This window comes from Bos taurus, chromosome 15, assembly GCF_002263795.3.
Source record: "Bos taurus isolate L1 Dominette 01449 registration number 42190680 breed Hereford chromosome 15, ARS-UCD2.0, whole genome shotgun sequence".
In the NCBI taxonomy this organism is placed as follows: domain Eukaryota; kingdom Metazoa; phylum Chordata; class Mammalia; order Artiodactyla; family Bovidae; genus Bos; species Bos taurus.
In genome coordinates, this window is record NC_037342.1 from 5,775,835 (window position 1) to 5,796,682 (window position 20,848).

Consider the following 20,848-nt stretch of genomic DNA (forward strand, 5'->3'; position numbering starts at 1 on the left):
GATCCCCTGGAGAAAGGAAAGGCTACCTACTCCAGTATTCTGGCCTGGAGAATTCCACGGATGGAGGAGCCTGGCAGGGGGTTCTCAAAGAGTCAGACATGACTCAGCAACTATCACTTCACTTCACTTCATAATTGCTTTACAATGTTGTGTTACTTTCTGCTGTACAGTGAAGTGAATCAACTATATATTTACATATATTCCCTCCCTCTGAGACCTCCCAACTACCACCCTATCACGTCACAGAGTACTGGGCTGAGCTTCCTGTGTTGTACAGCAGGTTCCCACTAGCTATCTATTTCACACGTGGTAGTGTATATATGTCAATCCTAATCTCCAAATTTGCCCCACCCTCCCCACCCCCCACTCCCACATGTCCATTTTTTATGTTTATGTCTCTATTCCTGCCCTGGACATAGGTTCATCTGTGCCGTCTTTCTAGACTTCATACATATACATTAATACATAATATTTACTTTTCTCTTTCTGATTTACATCACTCCGTATGACAGACTAGGTCCATCCATATCTCTACGAATGACTCAATTTCATTCCTTTTTATGGCTAAGTAATATTCCATTGTACGTGTGTGCCACAGCTTTATCCGTTCATCTGTCATCGGACAATTAGGTTGTTTCCATGTCACGGCTACTGTAAATAGTGCTGCAATGAGCATGTACTATACATGGCACATAAAAGGAAAAGTTATAACATTGAAAACAAAATTGCTTTAGAATATACAAAATTGTTTTATAATATACTTTTTCACTATTTATAGGGTCAGAGAAGCTATATTAGAAAAAAAGATTTGGAGGCTTATCTATGTTTATCTTATAAAACTTCAGGAACTTGCAGTCATTTTAAAGAACTACAAAGATTTTTTTTTCCCCTCAAATGTCTGATCAGGGACTAGAACATTTATTTTTCAATGAGCTAGAAAACACTGAAACTACATCTCTATCAGAGGCATGTTGATTTTGGATGAGAGAAAAGAAATTGTGATCTTAGATTTTTCATACCCATCCAAGATAACCTTCCATAGGACAAGTTACCAAAAGAGATGCTCAGACTTGCTAGAGTTACTAAATTTCTCCTGAACCACCTTGGAAAATTACATAAAGACATACAACTGCTAACTGACCCCAAACGGGCAATTTCAGAATGCATAGGTCCAGCTTTAAAATGTTTAACAGAGTTCTTGTTTCTCAGTTTGTTTTCAGTTTTCTAGCTGAAAGGTGACTTGTCAGGTAGATTTGGCAGTATGGGGTTATGCTTGGACCGTGCACCTTTTCACACCTGTCTCCCTTCTGCTTCTACTCTAATCATCATACGAGAAAAAGTGCTTCACAAGCAATATTTTGTATCCTATAATCAGATTAAATACACGTCCTATTGGAGAACCCCCCAAATTTTGTGTGTGTGTGCTCAGTTAAATTGTTACACCAAACATATTACAAAATGCTCTCCTTCCTTTTCTAAAATCAAGTTGCCTGGAGCCACATAAAAGTCATTGTCATTACCAAGGAATTTGAATGTCGGATTTCAACACATTTACTACTGTTGTTGAGTGATCTGAGTCATTAGGCTTTTATAAATGAAAAAGATAGTCACCCCACTTGCAGATAATATCTGTTCCCAACTTCCTTTTTTGCTCTAGTTCACCTTTCAACCAATATGTTTGAATGTTTCTATGGAAATTAGACATGAAAAATAATATATATGATCTGATTTCAACTATGGAAAATGTATATTTTAAAAAATCTGTAAGCAACATGTTTTATTTTTACACGGTGAAGAAGAAATACTTCCCCTTATTAGTACTTCCTTTTGGCTGATGACATTCAAATTCATAGAAAAAATAGATAAAATTTTATAAATTGTCCACGAATGAGCATGATATAAAACAGAATACACAATTATTAAAAATCAGAAAAAAGTACTGTAAAGTGCTAATAGTATTTTTCTCCTAGTAGCTTGACCATAAATAATTTAATTTCCTCTACATTTTTATGTATTTAAAATTTTCTATAGTAAAAATACAAAATTTTATTGAAATATAAAAACTTTAATTGAAAATATTTCATAGAAACATGGATTTCCATCAACAACAAAATCAAGTAAACATCTGAAATAAACTAAATAAACAAACATCTTAGTCACTAATGCCATTCCACAAAGAGGCTCCAACCTATCTTTCCACAACTTCATTTTTCGTTTTTCACTACTCATGTTCACACACTTTTTACTTCAATAAAAAGTCAGCCCTTTGCCATTTTTTCAGAGACACTAAACTTTCTTGAGTTTGTTGGTTGTTTATCCTGTTCCTGGATTTTCCTCTGCATCCAAACTACTTCAGCCTTCACTCATTTGTGGCTTTACCCTAGGCTTTCTCTCAAGAAAATATCTTTCCTTCTTCATAATTCCTGTACAATTTATTTACTTCTTATAAAATTAGTTATGCAGCGATCATCTCCTCTAGTAGATTATACTCTTTTTTTCCTTCTTTCATCCTTCCCAGCTAATTTGGTCACTTTTTTCTATATTTCTCCTTTAAATGTTATCTTCAAATCTACAGTCTTAATTTGTTTATTCTGAAACATTTAAAACTGTGACACTTGAGAAACAAGTGAATAGCTAGAAGAATGATTGTATTGGTTGGAGGTAGCAAGGATCTTGTGCTATCCTGTCTGATTAGTCATGGAGAAGCATGCTAAATAGGAAGACAAAAGTGGAAAGTTATCAGATAGAGTCTTACCTGGACTAACTGCCTGCTTTTAAATCAAAGTTTGAATCAGATTTAGGTATTTCAGATCAAAGGCTCAAAAAGTGAATTTCCCTTTCAATTTTATTCTAGAGTGTATTTCTTCTGTTTTTACAGAATTTAACAGTATAGACTGTGGCTATATATATTCAGCTTTGCATTTACTTATCTCTTATCACATTTGATTTTAAATACATTTTTCTTAAAACTGCATTTAAAAGTTCTACCGAATTCTGACTTTTTACCAGGTTAACTTACTTCTTTTCTCAATCCCACAAATGTAAACTGTCTAGTAAATTCCAGTCATTTTTTCCAGAATTAAAAAAAAAAAAATGCCCCAGTTTTCTTCTTACCAAGACAGGAAGCATTTCCTGGAGATTAATCACTCTTTTGACTTGCAAAATTGGAAACGTTGGGAGAAATTAGTAAAGTAGGTTGTATCATCCTACTTTGGATTCAGATGTTTTGGAAATGGTCCTGTTGCCATTTGGAAGAAAGCAATCATGAGTCAAACTGCGGGTGATCTAAACAAACACTGTCACCTTATAAAAATCGGACTCTAGACCGTGGACCTAGTAGAAGATAGACAGAGAGCAAGCCATTAAGACCACATCAAGCTGAGAAAAGTCAGTGGAAATGAGAAACCTTCCGATTCTGCTGTTGCTATGTGTGGCGGTGTGCTCAGCCTATCCACTGGACAGGGCTGCAAGGGACAAGGAAGACACCATGGAGCTTGTTCAGGTAACTAAGGGGGCGGTCCTCACATCCCTGATGGCCCGGTGGGGAAACTAGCTCTGCTTTCTATTTATAAAGCTCACACAGAATTGTTGGAACTGACCGTGTATGAAGTGCAAAGGCAGAGTTATATGTGTTGCACATGGAAAGGGTCTCAGTATCACTCACCTGGGCTTCTCTTTTTATACTGGAAGGAACAAAAGCCAGAGATATTAGGTACTAAGATCAAAACCACCTTAGTAGCAGCATTGTTTAAGGTACGTGAATAACAAGCAGAGAGTATATGAAATGTGTCTTGTTTTGAAACTTCTGTAGGTATTTTAATCCAATATAATGTTAGCTGGATATTTTTATTGCTGCTGTCATGTTTAGACATAGAGATTTTTTTTAAGTTTTTTCCTTAAGCCAGCTCCTTATGAGAAGTATAAAGTGGAAAATTGAATAAATGTAGCTGAAATCGACAAATACACACAAGGAAGTTTGATTGTTTGTTTATCTCCTTTAAGTTCCCTAGATATTTACCTTGATTTTCCAGTTCATGGCAATTTTCATTGCTCTGGTAGTAAAATAAGCTGCACAGATTATTCTGCTACAAAGATAAAGCAAAAGTGAAGAAGAGTCTGTAACTGAAGAATTAAACATGACATTGACTTTTATTTCAGTAAGCTAGAAGACTATTTCAAATAGATAAAGTGAGCAACTGCACAAATTTTCTGTAAACCACTAAAAATCATAAGAATAACCTAAAACTATACTTATTTTCCATTAGCAATATCTAGAAAACTACTACAACCTTGCAAAGGATACGAAACAGTTTGTTAGAAGAAAGGACAGTAGTCCAGTAGTCCAAAAGATTCAAGAGATGCAGAAGTTTCTGGGGTTGGAGGTGACAGGAAAGCTGGACTCTGACACTCTGGAGGTGATACGCAAGCCCCGATGTGGGATTCCTGACGTTGGTTTCTTCAGCACCTTTCCTGGGTCGCCCAAGTGGAGGAAAACTCACCTCACGTACAGGTAATGGGTCCAAAGAGATTTTTACATACTATGAGATTTTATAAATTACTATTACAGGAGAAAATAGTATCTTTATTATTACTTTTTTTCATACAGAATTGTGAATTACACAAAGGATTTACCCAGAGATGCTGTTGATTCTGCCATTGAAAAAGCTCTGACGGTCTGGGAGGAGGTGACTCCACTTACCTTCTCCAGGATCTATGAAGGAGAAGCTGACATAATGATCATATTTGCAATTAGAGGTAAAAAAAAACAGAAACAAGGGGGAAAAAACCCACACAAAATTTTATCTGGTGTTGTTTCATTAGAAAAAGATTGCAAAGAGATCCTAATTATTGATCATCCAATAATTTTTTCTCTCTCTCTCTTAGAACATGGGGACTTTTTGCCTTTTGATGGACCTGGAAAAGTTTTGGCTCATGCCTACCCACCTGGATCAGGGTTTTATGGAGATGCTCACTTTGATGATGATGAACAATGGACAAAGGATACATCAGGTTAGCGACACATCTCTCAGAATGATTTTGGTGTTGATTTTTGTTTTAACTTGGAGAAGTCTCAATAACTAAGAATATTGGAGAAATGGAGTGTAACAGATTTCCCAGTGGGACAAGAATCAGCAGAGGCAGACTAGAGATGGGAGTAATTGGATATGGCTGGATACTTTGTCTCAAAGACTGGTTTCAAGAATGAGTCTTGAAAAACACTTGACTTTCCATTAAGTGTAATCAGTCAATTGATCAATTAACCAAAAAAAAGGTGGAGAGGGGGGCAAGAAAGGTACTGTGTTCTTCCAGGAAATAAGCGACTATAATAGCTGACCAAATGAACATAATGCACAGCTGACCTGTATACTGGATGTGTATTTAAGGAATAAGTAACTGTTATCTATGATTTCTTAAATAGGAATCAATTTATTCCTTGTTGCTGCCCATGAACTTGGCCATTCCCTGGGTCTCCAGCACTCAACCGAACGTGAAGCTTTGATGTACCCAGTCTACGACCCTCGCACAGACCTCACTCGGTTCCGCCTTTCTCAGGATGATGTCGACGGCATTCAGTTCCTGTACGGTGAGTGATGCCGGAAAAATTAGACGTGGTAGCTTTGCAATGATGGTCTTCAGGAAAGCTTCCAAATGCTTGAGGCACTTGAGGCACTTGAGGCACTTTGAAAACATGTGGGAAGCATATACAGTGACAGAAGCATCATTTCCTGCTGATGTTTGCATCCTCACCTCTGTCCCCTTTAGGGTCTCCCCCAGTTTCCCCTAATGACCCTGTGGTGCCCACGGAATCTGTGCCTCCCGAACCCGGGACCCCAGCCGCGTGTGACCCTGCCTTGTCCTTCGATGCAATCAGCACACTGAGGGGAGAAATCCTGTTCTTTAAAGGCAGGTCAGTCCAGAAAACGTTATATTCCTATCTATTCTTTTGATGTATCAATGCAATGCTTAGAGAGGAAAACAAATAGAAACTTGATAGAGATTTTTAAGTATTTAAAACAAAACAATTTGGCTCTGAGACTTGAAATTATTCTGACGCTCCACTTTCCACATTTTCCTAAAACTGTCAAGTTCATTTTCAAAGACTTAGGATGATTTGATTTTTATCCTGTAACTATCACTTCCAAATATTATTGAGTCATGGTTACTTTTGAAAAGTCACAAGTAAAACTTTAGAATCTGAATTTTACCTTTGCTTCCTTTAAAAATGATACCAGGACACTATTACATTTAATCAATTAATTTACTCACTGCTGGATAAATATGCACATGATTAAACCACACAAGTGGAAAGAAAGTTAAAAGAAGTCATCATCACATCACTGATTCAGCTTCTCAGTTCTCCCTATCTCCATCCATAGTGATGAATGCTTAAATATCCTTCCAGAATTATTCCGTGTATGTATAAAAATATACTTACATGTACGTATACACATCTGCCTTTATTTTTGAAAATATACATTATGGTGTAATATATATACTGTATTGTATGAATTGTAGGTGTTTAAAACTTATAGTCAGTTGATTAATTTGCATTATAGGATAACTTCCCTTTCACAGAGACATTATTCTGGAATCCTATGCCAACAGGTCCAGTGCAGTCTTCTGGGGGGAAAAAAAGAAAGATTTTTCCTTAATGGCAACATACCTGATTTCTGTCTGTCATTGATCCTAGAGGATGTGGAAATGGAGGGAAATGGGTGAGGAAGGAGAGTGAGGAAAATATGCTAAAAGGTGGAAGACTTTTTTCAATTTTCATTTCTTTTTGCATATATTTCAGACATTTTTGGCGGAAATCTTTCAGGACATTCGAACCTGAATTTCATTTGATCTCTTCATTCTGGCCATCTCTTCCTTCAGGCATAGATGCCGCATATGAAGTTACTAGCAAAGACACGGTTTTCATTTTTAAAGGTAATTATTATGTAATAATTTCTTTAATTTGCTGAAATAAAGCCTCTCACCTAAAAATTGATTAAGACTTTAATTTTTTTCTACAACAAATTTTGTCTGGTTTATTTCTTAAAGGTAACAAAGCTGTAATTGAGACTGGCATTATTTTATTTATATTTTATAGATGATGAAATGAACACAAGAATAGAAATAGCCCAGTTGTAAATTCCCTCATTTGGAATTTACAACTGTGTTCATTCCATCTGTGTTCATTCATTCAACCTACAAGTTTTTGTTTAATGTCTATTTGGGGCTGCTAAATCTAAAATTCTGGCTTCTTTTTCTACTATGAAAGTCAAAGGTGCTAAGAAGTATTTCCAAAACCAAAGACTCAATTGTTATAGATTCAGTGTGATTGTGTTTTTTTCCTCATAAAAACAGGAAATCAGTTCTGGGCCATCAGAGGAAATGAGATGCAAGCAGGTTACCCAAGAGGCATCCATACCCTGGGCTTTCCTTCAACAGTACGGAAAATAGACGCAGCCTTTTCTGACAAAGAAAAGAAGAAAACGTACTTCTTTGCAGAGGACAAATACTGGAGGTAATATTTGTTTGTAATAACTTTGTATGATCCTGCTGCTGCTAAGTCACTTCAGTGGCATCCGATTCTGTGCGACCCCATAGACGGCAGCCCACCAGGCTCCCCCGTCCCTGGGATTCTCCAGGCAAGAACACCAGAGTAGGTTGCCATTTCCTTCTCCAATGCGTGAAAGTGAAGTCGCTCAGTCGTGTCTGACCCTCAGCGACCCCATGGACTGCAGCCTTCCAGGCTCCTCCGTCCATGGGATTTTCCAGGCAAGAATACTGGAGTGGGGTGCCATTGCCTTCTCCATGTATGATCCTAGTTAGGGAAATTATCTTCTTTCTCTAAGGAAGTCGCCTGCCTTCCTCTTAGACCTTCGTCCCCCACAGGAGGAACGGTGGGGCTCTAGACAGCTGTGGGGGAGTCCCTGTGTGTGTGCTCAGACCCCAGTCATGCTCAACCCTTTGCGACCCCATGGACTGTAACCCTCCAGGCCCCCTGTCCACGATTTCCCAGGCAAGAATATGGAGTGGGTTGCCATTTCCTCCTCCAAGGGATCTTCCTGACCCAGGGATCGAACCCGTGTCTCCTACATTGGCAGGAGGATTCTTCACTGCTGAGCCATCTGGGAAGCCCCAGTGACAACATATATGAACCAAATATGATAGAAAACTTGAAATTTGTATCTGAAATGAATGATTGGATTCACTTTGTGTTCACATCTTTGTGATAGAAGGATGATTAAGATTCTTTCTCTCCAGACCTAAGAAATATGGTAGCAAACAGCATCTGCTAGATCAAGATGCTGCCTCTCTTTCTGGTAGAGATACAATTTTAAGAGCCAAGTTTGCGGTACCATTAAAGTCACACATTTCTGTAGCACTAAACATGCCTGACATTTATTTGCAAATCTCGGAAAGTTGATTAGAATTCCACATTTTTTGCCAATTTTGATAACACGGCCTCTGTGCAATGCTGAGCTTTGTTTCTTTTACTTGGTGCAGATTTGACGAGAAGAGACAATCCATGGAGCCAGGTTTTCCCAAGCAAATAGTGGAAGATTTTCCAGGGGTTGAATCAGAGGTGGATGCTGTTTTTGAAGTATTTGGTAAGAGGACACTCCTTTTGTTGGCAGTGGGGCACTTGAAACATTCTGTAGTACCGGAAGAAAGAGGAAAGCTGAAGTATTTAATGAAGTTTTCTTTAACCAGGTTCCTCCTCCCAACCCTAAATTTCAGCTTACAAATTTCATATCAATTGTATGACTACTTCGTATAATAAGCTGTATAAAAACCCCCTCAAGTGGTGTGGCCAAGTTCAACAGTGGCCAGCTGGCTTCTCCATCCCACCACTAATTCCCACGGAGAGTTTCTCTGTCTTTCCTGAGTAGTCAGTCAGCTGCCAATATTTAACTTTCCATGAGCCCAAAGTTAAAAAAAAAAAAAAGGATTTTCTCCCTGCCTCAGGGATAGATGGGTGGAGGGATAGATGATCTTTATTGAAAGGTAACCTGAGCACCAGGATGGCAGAGTCAGAAAGGATCGTCTGGTTCTGAAAGAGTTCCTGAGATTCTCTGAGGCCAGAGAATCAGGCTTCTTTGTCAGCAAAGGGGAGGACGAGTATTCGGGAGGAAAAGTGTAAAGATACACAGTTTCTGAAGATGCAGAGAATTTTATCTGATTTTAAGCGGAATAACCTAATAATCCAGAGCCTGGTTCTGCTGTCAGACAGAGCTGGAGTGGGGTGCTGTTTCCATCCTTTCCTTGTTGAGTGACCTTGGGCAGGCATTTAAATTTGTCTGAATCTCAACTTCCTATCTGTAAAATGGAGTTAGATATATGTGCCTCATAGGACTTTTACAGAAAGAAATGAAAATAAAAGTCATACAAAATGCTTACCATAGGTCCTGGCACATAGTAAATCTCTACAAACACTTTCTACTTTTAGGTATCTGTTATTCTGAGTTCTGTGTGTTGCCAAATTTATTTACTTGAAGAAAAATATCTCATATTTCCCCTGTCTGCATTTGCAGGGTTTTATTATTTCTTCAGTGGATCTTCGCAGTTTGAATTTGACCCAAATGCAAAGAAAGTGACACATGTGTTGAAGAGTAACAGCTGGTTGAATTGTTAGGAGAGATGTTTAGAAGGCATAACTGGGCATTTTAAGTTAAGCCGATAACTCTTCACCTAAGTCTCTGTGAACTGAAATGGTTCGTGTTCTCCTGTGTGTGCAGTGATGGAGACCAAGAGTGTGAGCTGTGTGTCTTGCCCACTAGCCTCACATATCACAGGGCATTCAAATGGGCTGTGTGTTTGTACTCTGGTCACATGCATCAGCCTCCCACGGGAACAGGGTTAGCATTCTGCAACAGGCAAGCGACTGTATATAGACTATTTGCTTATTATTTAATAAAGAGAATCTGTCAGTTAACTTTATCATGTTGTTTGTTTCAATGAATGCACTTTCCTCACCATCTTGGGTGTGTTGTGGACTGATCAGTCAACAGTGGAGGTACAGGATCAGGGTCTCCACGTTTGGGACCTCAAAATGAGCTCAACCAGAACTGGAAACAATCTGCCATTTCCCCTCCCCAGGTGCCCTACCAAAGGGATGCTATTTCCGCCAACAAGGCTTCATATGTGTTCCCGACACACCTAAGGAGAAAGATCAAGGGAGCTGTCACCACACAGGGCAGGCTCTGAAAAAAGTTGTGAGGCAGAATCCTATAATCAAAGCAAATCACCTAGTTCACACACCTCATTTTTTCTGGTGGGGAAATAAACCCGTTCTTTATCTTCTCCTTTTACTTATATATTCCATCAATGGAGTTCCTTTCCCTGCACAGGTAAATAACTGTGCTCAGATCGCCTCTATCCACACATGAAAATGCCCTCCTATACTCATTTTGTATCTGCCCATGTCCCCATAAGCCCCCATGGAAAAATGGTTATTTTAAACCAGGTTGCCACTCCTAAGTAATATGTAGCACAGTACTGGCTACACAGTAAGAACTCATTCATGCTATCACTTATTAATTCATTTGAGAATAATTTATTACTAGTACTCCATGTCTCAGGTATTGTGCTGGGTTGTGGGCATGGGAGCCTGAGGAAATGGACACTGTCCCTGCCTCACTGAGATTATAATCCAGCAAGAAAGACTGTATGCAAAGAGTGACAAACATGGATACGCAACTGTGGTTTTAGGAAGAGTCATAAAGGAAAAATTCGGCTTCTTTGAGAGAATAACAGGAGGAACTCCTTTGAGCTGGGTGGTTTTAGAAGTTTTGGAAGAATGGCATTGGAGAAGGTTTTGAAGGAACACATGAAAACTAGCTGAGAAGATGGTTTGGACTAAAGCAGTCACAGGGGAGAATCAGATGGGCATATGAATGTGCATATGATTGGCAGCAGAACTCTATGATGGCTTAGACATGGAGTTTATTTAACAGACAGAAGTGGCCAGAATAACTCCCAGATAGCTTCGTTGAGCTTACGGATTGATGGGGGAAGAACTGGAAAGAAGCAGTTTTGTGAGGAAAGGGCAATAGTTAGGAAGAATTGCTCAGTTTGCTAATTTTTGAAATGTCTGAGAGATGCCCAAGTAATACCATGAAATAAATGAGGTTAGAACTCAAAAAAGAAGATATAGTGATGATGTTTGGTGATAAATGTTAACTAAACTTACTGTGGTAAACATTTCGCATTGTATTCACATACCAAATCATCATGATGTACACCTAAAACTAATACAATGCTGTATGTCAATTATACCTAAATTTTCTCTTTAAAAAAGAGAGAAGATATGAATATGTGGAATTTTCCAACATTTTATTAGTCTTATAGTGCAAGACATACCAAATGAAAGGTTTTTATGATGTAATCTTAATAAACAACCGTATTTTGCCAAGGATTGAACATGTCTTTATTTTAAAAATTAACTAAATTCATTTGGTTTATTTTTTGATAGACACTATGCAGCTACAGCATGAATTTGAAAGGTAAAAACCTGCAATGAGAAATTAATTTTCCTTGCACGTGTATCATCACTATCTAGTTCCTTTATTCAGAGGAAACAAACTAGAATTTTAGGAATCCTTTCAGAACTATTTTATACATATACAAGCAATAATATTATCTTTATAGGTTAAAGTGTGTGTATGTGTTAGCCACCCAGTTGTATTCGACTCTTTACTAACCCATGGACCATAGTCTGCCAGGCTCCTCTGCCCATGGGCTTCTCCAGGCAAGAATACTGTATTGGGTAGCAATTCCCTTCTCCAGGGGATCGTCCCAACCCAGGTCTCCTGTGTTGCAGGCAGATTCTTTACTGTCTGAGCCACCAGAGAAGCCCTAAGTTAAAATGGTAGCATATAAACTCACACTGCTCTGCCGTTTGCCACTTACTATAGCCTGGCAACCATTCTACATCAGTACATGCAGAATTTGCTTCACTTTTCATGACTACATTCTGTGAGATAAATATGTGATTTATTTATTCAGTTTCCTATTGGTCACTAAATTAGTGATTAAATAAATGCATACATCAAAGAAATAAAATTTAAAATATAAAATAATAAAAAATAAAAATACATTTAAAGTAAATAAAACTATTACATTAAATGATTATTCAGTAATGTGTAATTTGTGGTTGTCATGAGTATCCAAATGGCCCACATGGTGGAGAATTTAAACAATAGTTTCCCTACCCCTCCATCTCTGCTCAGACTTTGAAGGTTAAGGTTTTCATCAGACATGCAAGTGTATTCAAGGATATTCATTGTAGCATTGGGAAAAATAGTAAATTAATCAAATAAAATTGTAGGCATCAGTATACTATTTTCAGTATTCAGTGTATCAGTAGGTGATTTTAAATATTTCACTATTATTTCTATTATTTGATTGGCATGCAAAAAAAAAAGCTGCTCTCAGACATGAACTAGTCCAGCTGAAGGTCTGACATATATTATTTGTCCTGTTTTAATGCAGAAACAAGTAGTTTACATACATCACCTCACTTAACTCTTCTTTGGGAGGTAGAGATTATTACCTCAGTTTTACAAATCTAAGGATTGCTGCTCAGAGACGATAGGCCATATCCTCAAGGTCATGCTGATAATAAATGGCTGAACCAGAGATGTAATCCATCTTGGCTGACACCAAACTTATGTATGATCCACTCTGCTGCTCCCTACTCTTTTTATCGACATGAACTGACTATACGTGTGACGAAAAACAAAAGAGATGAAGCAAAGGAAAGACTGACAGAGGTAATAAGTCAAGAGCTGGAAAAGAGATAAAGGAACTGGCTCTTTATAGCTAGCTGAATCAAAAGGGGAGGTTGGAGTGGCCTAGGCATGGTGTGTAATACAGACTTTCAAAAGTCAAAGGTTTGTAACTCGAGTAATTTCTACAAGTGCTGCTTTATGTATTTTTCCACTTAAATAAGGAATATTAACTCAGGTGATAGAATATTTTACACGCATCTAAGTGTACAGGAATATGGCTTTTTAAAATAAATAGTTCATTCATAATTCAAGAGTATTTAATGACTTGTCAATTAGGATTCTGCTGGATAGTAGAAAGGGACAGTGGGAATCTCACTCATCCATTCATGCACATCACTAATTAGATGAGGAGGCATTTGGCTACCTTAAGAGAGTCATAGATTAATCTTAGTTATAGATTAGTGGTTTTAAAAAACCACTGCAAAATCCAATACTAAAGGAAAGGGCATGGGTGATTCATAAGAGAGCATTGTAGAGGACTCCCACACTCCTGGGACAACAGGTGTGACACATGAGACCACAGATACATTTTCAAAGGCGTGAAAATCTTTTATATAGATCTGTTACAGAACATCAAATTGCTTTCCCTGACACATTCTGAAAACGACAATTTAATTTTAAATGTCTCTGCACATTAACCTGCTTTGAATTTCATTTTCCGTGAAGTCCTAACATGTTACCATCTGACTCTGTAGCAAATGAAAAAGTCTTTTTCTCAGTGCTTTCAGTCCATGTCAGTTTTGTGATTAATCAGATTCAAATTACATCCTCATGAGCAAGTAAAAACTTGGGAGGAGAGTCACAACCGCAAGACTACAGTTGGCAGAAATCTAGGTCAAAATTCTGCTAAGAAAGGACAGAAGTGCTTCTAACACTTTTGGAGGTCACAATTTGGGGATGATACCACTGATATGGAAATAAACATAAAGGGCAGACAGGATAGGAGACATCCATTTCTTCCTCTCCTTATTCATTCACTCTTTGGGCAATAGTTACTAAGTACTCACTGTATGCTAAGCACAGTGCTAAAAGCTTGGATACATTTGGATAAATCAGTGAACAAAACAGGTGAAGATTTTGTCATCTTAAAACTTCCATGCATGAGAGAGGCAGACAAGAAACTACAACTAAGAACTATAAATACACTACATCATATGCTGGAAGGAGATACAGGCCGGAGTCCGCCGTGCCCAGTGTTCAAGGAACAGCAAGGGGGCTGCTGACAGCAATGAAGTCAGAGGGAGCGGGTGGGAGCCCTAGAAGAGAAAGGCAGAGAGATGCGGGCTGAGGCGGGAGCAAGTCCGCGAGGTGATACGGGTCGGCTTAAAACTTTGGTTTTTGGGTGAAATGGAAGAACCATAGGAGAGAATAGGTCAGAAGAGGCTCTGGATACCCTGTTAGATCATTAATAGAGCAAACGGGAACATAGGTAGAAGCACAGAGACCTGTTAGGAGGCAACTGTACTATTTTAATCCAGCAAGGATGGTGACTCCAGCTAGGTGGGAACCGTAGTCGTGGGGAGAAGTTATTTGAGATGTATTTGCAAATAGAATCAACAGGATTTAGGGTGTGAAAGTGTGAGGCTGTAAAGTGTAGGAAAAAGAGAAGAGTTTGGAGGACCTTGAGTCTTTTAGGACAAAGCTGTTGAGCGGCCCTCACTTGAGGGGTGAGCAGGCTGTGGTGGGAAGACCGTAAGTTTAGTTTGGGGCTTGTTGTGTATTTGCTATGTCTATCTTACATCCATACAGTGATGCTGGATTTATGAGTCTGGAGTTTAAGGAAAAGCTCTGGATTGGAAATGTAAATTTGGGAGTCATCAGCACATAGATGGCTTCATTTTTTTTATTAAAATTTCTTTGTTTTATTTACTTATTTTTAAATTAAAAATTTTAATTAAAAAAATCAGTTAATATTTTTGTGGTGCTGGGTCTTTGGTGCTGCACACGGGCTTTCTCTAGTTGAGGCGGGTGAGGGCTACTCCCCAGTCGTGGTGTGTGGGCTTCTCCTTGTGGAGGCGCCTCTTGTGATGGTGCGTGGACTCTCAAGTGTGTGGGCTTCAGTTGTTGTAGCACAGGGGCTTAGATGCCCTGCAGCTCATGGAATCTTCCCAGGCCAGTGACGGAGCTTCCACCCCTGCACTGGCAGGCAGATTCCTAACCACTGGACCACCAGGGAAGTCTTGTAATTCAATGAGCTTAACGGTGGAGTAAGAATATGGAAGTGGCCTCAAAAAAAGAAAAAAGAAAGAAAAAACATCCCTGGGGCACCCCAATATTAAGTTAAAGAACACATGAACAATGAATTTATATTCCACCACTCTTCGATGGTACTGACTTGAAGCATCAGAGTCATTTATGAAACAAAGCAGGGTAGAAAGTTTATCATAATCTACCGTTACAGATTGCCTCTTTTTTGCTACTTGTGAGAGTCCAGGTGTGAATAGTTATTTTTGTATAAGTGTGTCTGACAGAGAGAGGAGGGTAGGATATGCTCTTGGCATGGACAGTTTGGGGCAAGAATGTGTGAATCCTCCTGGGTGATCCAAGGATGAGCAGATGATGAGTGAGGAGGGGTGTTTCAGCAGGTCAAGGGAGGAAATCAAGGAGGAGCGAGTGGAGAGGGCAAAGGATTAAGGTGATGAAATACGGAATCACACAAGGAAAGGAATATAGATTGGTCACATAGGAGGTGGAGAGTGAACAAGTAGGCGTCTGGAGAGAATTTTCATCCAGAGTCCCAGGGCTGAGCCCAGAGAACCTGTAGGAGAGCCTTCATTCTTCCTAGTCTAGGGACCAAGGAAGGGCCAGTTAGTCTACCTGAGAAGCAAAACCAAGCTTACCCTTTAAGCAGGAAATGGGTGCTGCTGTGATCTGACTTATCTCTATCCCATTCGTGCCCTGGTGAATTCATTCCTTAAACAGACTGCGTGTCTGAGATTGCCAGGCCCTGTGCTAGGAATGAAGATACACTGAGATAAGATTCCTGTTCATATTCTCGTGGAAGAGACAGAAAGGGCAATCAGGAAACAGATTGGAATATAAGCACTGCTCAGGCCAAGCCCAAAAAGGCTGGGGACACACATAGAAACTAACCCAGTCTGGGGACATCAGGGAAGAATTTCAGAGGAGATACACTTAAGCTGAAACCCACAGGGCAAGCACTTAGTGAATGAAGGGAAGGAAGAATGATATCCCCACCAGACAGAAGGCATAAGATGTGTCAAGATCTGAAGGGGAGGGACCTTGGCTTTTTACTCCTTCAACCCCTTAGCGTGGCATCAAAGTGCCTCATGTGTTTGTGTCTTTATGACAGCTCCCATTATGGCCCACCCTAATGCTACACTCCAGCCGCTGAACCACTTGAGGTTTCCTCTCCATGCCAAGCTCTCTGTCCCCTCCCATCCTTATGTTCAGGTCTCATGTCTGCTTTACCCACTGTCTGGCATATTGTGGATATCTTCCCAGTTCATTTCCCTTCTCTGGACATAGCCTCCTAAGGTCCCCGTAGGTGAGGTTGGGCTAAGCAGTCATGCTTGTACCTGCAGTCCCAAAGTCATGCAAAAATCTGATTGGATTACAGAAAGGCACAGAAATAAGATAGAGCCTATGAGGTGCTCTCTCCCAGAATTAGAAGCAACCCATAATACACAGTCAGACCATACTGTGGACAGAATCTATAAGATCTCCTAGGGTTGGAACCCGAATCAGGACCATGGTGTGTCAAAGTCCTGCACAGAATATTCTCATGGGGAAGCATCCTCCCTGAAGCAAAACTGATCTACAGAAAGAGAAAAGAACAGCGAACCTGCAGGCTAAAGCTGAGAACACGAGGGAGAGAGAGACTGAGAGGGGGAGATGAAGACAGAGCCTGTAATTTTCCCATTTCTCAGGAAGGCCGTCCTGAGATTGGATTCCATGAGATTCTTCCATTTCCTTATTATAAGTTGACTGTAATCATCCTCCAATGAAATGATTCCTGGCTTAGACATAAGTTGGGAGTGGATTGGTGACCCACAAGCTTTCAAAGTGTATGTGAGATTCGCTGTGGGGTCCCAGCAGGGCAGAGGAAAATGCCATGTCGAGGCACAGCCAGCAGTTTATGAAAAGTGGAGAAAGGGCAGCCGGTTCATCTGCTATCTGTATTGAACTGTCTCCTGAAAACTCAAGCCAGGGCCTCCCTGACAGCAAAGTTTTAGGGGCTTGGGATGAAAAGTAAGGTGTCTGAAGCCGTCAGTTACTCCTTGTCATCTAAATTCTACAAGGAGATGGATATATTACAGTCCAGATTTCCTTACTGAAAATTAAAAAAAAAAGTAAATAGCTGTTGTCGGAAGCCCTTTTAGTCTGAATTCATATTCAGATTATGAAAATGTGTCTGAAAATTAATCATCCACTTGGCTGAACTGTATCCGTTCCTTGCTCTGCCCCACTTAGTGCTAACAGTAATGGCAGGGCTCTGAGTGATGGGAAATGGGCTGGAGACTGTTGAGAAATCCGGTGGAGGAGCTGGAGGGATCCAACTCCCTGCCCAACACATCCCTTCACACCACTTCTTGCTCTTGGGTTCTATATGATTCCTCTGAGTCTTTAAAATGAACTTCATTTGAATTCAGTTTCAATCAGATGGTTCCCCAGGAAAACACACATAATGTTCTCTCAGCTGACTTGCTCTTGAAAAGCAGTGCTTACTTCTGGATGTGAAGAGCCAGCAGGAGCCTGTCAGGTCAAGTGTGACGAGAAAGGGTCGGGATCAGAACCACGTGGAAGGGTGATGATATGAGGGGACATGTCATAGCTGGGGACTAAAGAGAAGACGATTTTTTTTTTCTGAACTAAATTATAGAGAGATGAATATTAAGTATTCAACAGCTGAGCCACCAGGGAAGCCCAGTTATATAATTAAGAACATTAAATTTAAAAAAAAATCCATTACTGTTATTTAATAAATGTGACAACTGAGAAAGTGCTCCCCAAAGCATATGAATTAACTCAGTCAGTGAATAATTCAGCAATAAATCTATTTCGGAAATAGTCAGGCTATAAACAATAAATTAAACTACTAACTTACTCAGCTAATGAGCCTTACCTCTGCACACACAGAGAATTTCTTAAACTTATCTGAAGTTGATTAAAAGTGCTTCAGAGAAAAGCAAAGAAGGTTGTTGCTGTTGAGTTGCTAAATCATGTCTGACTCTTTGCAACCCCATGGACTGTAGCATGCCTGGCTCCTCTCTTCTCCACTGTTTCCTGGAGTTTGCTTAAATTCGTGTCCATTGAGTCAGTGATGCTATTTAACCATGCCATCCTCTGCTTCCCTCTTTTCCTTTTACCCTCAATCCTTTCCAGCATGAAGGTCTCTTCCAGTGAGTTGTCTCTTCTCATCAGGTGGCCAAAGTGTTCCAACTGTGGTGCTGGAGAAGACTCTTGAGAGTCCCCTGGACTGCAAGGAGATCCAACCAGTCAATCCTAAAGGAGATCAGGCCTGAATATTCATGGAAGGACTGAAGCTGAAGCTCCAATATTTTGGCCACCTGATGCAAAGAAGCAAAGAATATAGAGAGATTAAAAAAAAAAAACAAAAAACCTGGCCTTCCCAGCTTTTACTGAAAGAGAGGTACTTGAAGATCCACTTAAGTCATTTAATCCTTGAAAGTAAAAGTGATAGTTGCCTAGTTGTGTCCGACTCTTTGCGACCCCATGGACTGTAGCCTGCTAGGCTCCTCAGCCCATGGACCTCTCCAGACAAGAATACTGGGCTGGGTTGCCATGTCCTTCTCCAGGGGATCTTCCCAACCCAGGGATCAAACCTGGCTCTCCTGTATGGCAGGCAGCTTCTTTACTGTCTGAGCCACCAGGGAGGCCCTTAATCTGATGGCCGTTAGAACAAAAAGATGCTTTGGGGGGAAATTCCACTCTGGGGTTTGGTCCTGGTAAGGGTCAGGCTGCAGAGTAACAGCTGATTCTTAGTATAACCACCTCTATCAGCAAGAGCTCCTCAGCACGATTAACAGGAAGCTGTTTCAGTTTCCTAAGGCAAAACTAAAGGTGAGTATTTATGATACCTGACTTCCTGGTCATGATTTAAACCACTAAGAGATTTTCCACCTTGACATTTACTCTTCGAATCACAATTAGCTTATGGCACTGAAGGTGATGATGATGATGCGACCCGTTATAACACGCTGCTTCCTGAGCAAGTTTCCAAAAGTAATAAAAGGAGGTAAGTCACTGTGCTGGCTTACATGGTGCATTTAACCAAAAGTTAAATTCCCTCATTGCATAATAAGACTTTCTTCAATACTTGTATTTAATTTATGTTACAGGTAATTATTTACTATCAATATTTAGCTATAGATACATTCTTGTCAGGACTCATAGTTCTAACAGTTCTGATATCTTTGCTTCCAGTGAATTAAAGCAAATAAAATTTGGGGGCATGATTTCCTCATCTCAATGTAAGAGGGTTAAGGTAAGTGATTTGGAGTGTCTTTCTAGTCTAAGAGGAATTAATACTCGTTGAGCAGCTATTATGACAGCAAGATACATCCTGTGTTTGAGGAACTCACTATCCTACACATTGCCGTGGCATATCTTAATATCACTATTTTCATTTTATATGTGAGAAAATGAAATACCATAGAGGTTAACATGCCTAAGCTTAGTGGTCTAAATTGTTGCAAAACTCTAATTGAGTTTTGAATCCAAATCTTCCTTACACAAAAATCTGAATGCTGTTTTGGTTCTATATTGTTTCTGGGTACATGTAGTAACTCTATATTTGCAATCAAGCTTTCTAGAGTATCAAGCAGTAAAAGTACATCAAATTTTTATATACGTATATAATTTTGGTTAATATTCTAGGGATAAGTTTGCCTTTTTATTTCAAGAAAATACTTATCCAGAAAATGAATCTGGATTTGTTTCTGAATCCAGAAAATGACTTTCATGTCCATGGGCCCCTAGTATTTATCTTGTATTGTTATGTAATACCTGATCACAGGGACAGTCTTCAAAGGCAGGAAGTGAAAATTTTAATATGTAATCCTTCCATTTAAAAGGTACATATCAGTTCCATTATACTGTAAACAAATGGGCTAGGCATTGTTATTTCCTTTTTGCAGTTGACAACATCGAAGATTGCTCAGCTGTGATTCAAACCTATGTCATTTGATTCAAAATTCTGAGCTTTTCCTGCCACACCCTTTGCAAGGTACTTGAAAGAAAATGCCCTCCCCACATGTAAGGTAACTCTCCTCACTCACTACAGTTAGAAAACCACTGCTTTGTGCATAAATCTCAGATATTTCTAACAGAACGTGCATTGGCTTCTAGACAGCTCTGGGCTTAAATCTCCACTCTGCCACCTCCTGGTGCCTTGGAGAAGATAATGTCTGAGTTTCAATTTTTGCTCCCCTACACCATGGAAGTCCCCAGCTCTAAAGGATCCAGACTCCAGAGGTCCACGTCCTGGCCACCCCAGCAGCTTCCAAGGAGTGGGAAATGGAGTGTGGATCTTTATTCCTGATGGGAACTGCCCAAATGTCCCATTTTCCAGTTTAAAGAAATTGCTCCTTTCTCTTATGCTTCCCTCAAGCCTTTTCCCTCTCCCTCTTAGTTGAAGACAACGGACATAGCCTTCTCAAATGATCTTAGGTTTTCCCAAGTTTAGAAAGAGGTACTGCCTTCAATCAACTAGTGTTTGATTGTAGTCGTGAAGGCACATCTAAGATCAGGGAACGCAGAATCCTTGGCAACATCAGGGGAAACTATAGAATGCAATTTTACATCTCAATATACCATCTCATGACATATACTGTCTATAGAAATATATGTCCATATTGTTTTGTAAGGACTCTGTTAAGTATATTTGTTTATGAATGTATTGTACTATAGAAGCTTCCCAGGTGGTGCTAGTGGTAAAGATCCTGCCTGCCAATGCAGGTGACGTAACAGATGAGGGTTCAATCCCTGGGTCAGGAAGATCCTCTGGAGGAGGAAATGGCAACCCACTGCAGTAGGCTGTGCCAGGCCGAGGCCTCCCACAGAGCCTGATTGGAATTGGCAGG

At 39.7% G+C, this 20,848-nt stretch overlaps 1 protein-coding gene across 1 annotated transcript; it reads left to right on the forward strand.

Moving 5' to 3' along the window:
• The first annotated feature begins 3,342 nt into the window (after positions 1–3,342).
• On the forward strand, positions 3,343–9,929 carry MMP3 (matrix metallopeptidase 3). Its single transcript, NM_001206637.1, is given in 10 exon segments — positions 3,343–3,502; positions 4,266–4,510; positions 4,607–4,755; positions 4,885–5,010; positions 5,420–5,584; positions 5,764–5,908; positions 6,797–6,930; positions 7,351–7,510; positions 8,497–8,600; positions 9,525–9,929. Coding segments are annotated over 10 exon segments (1,434 nt in total). The 5' UTR covers positions 3,343–3,397; the 3' UTR covers positions 9,626–9,929.
• The last annotated feature ends 10,919 nt before the right edge of the window (positions 9,930–20,848 follow it).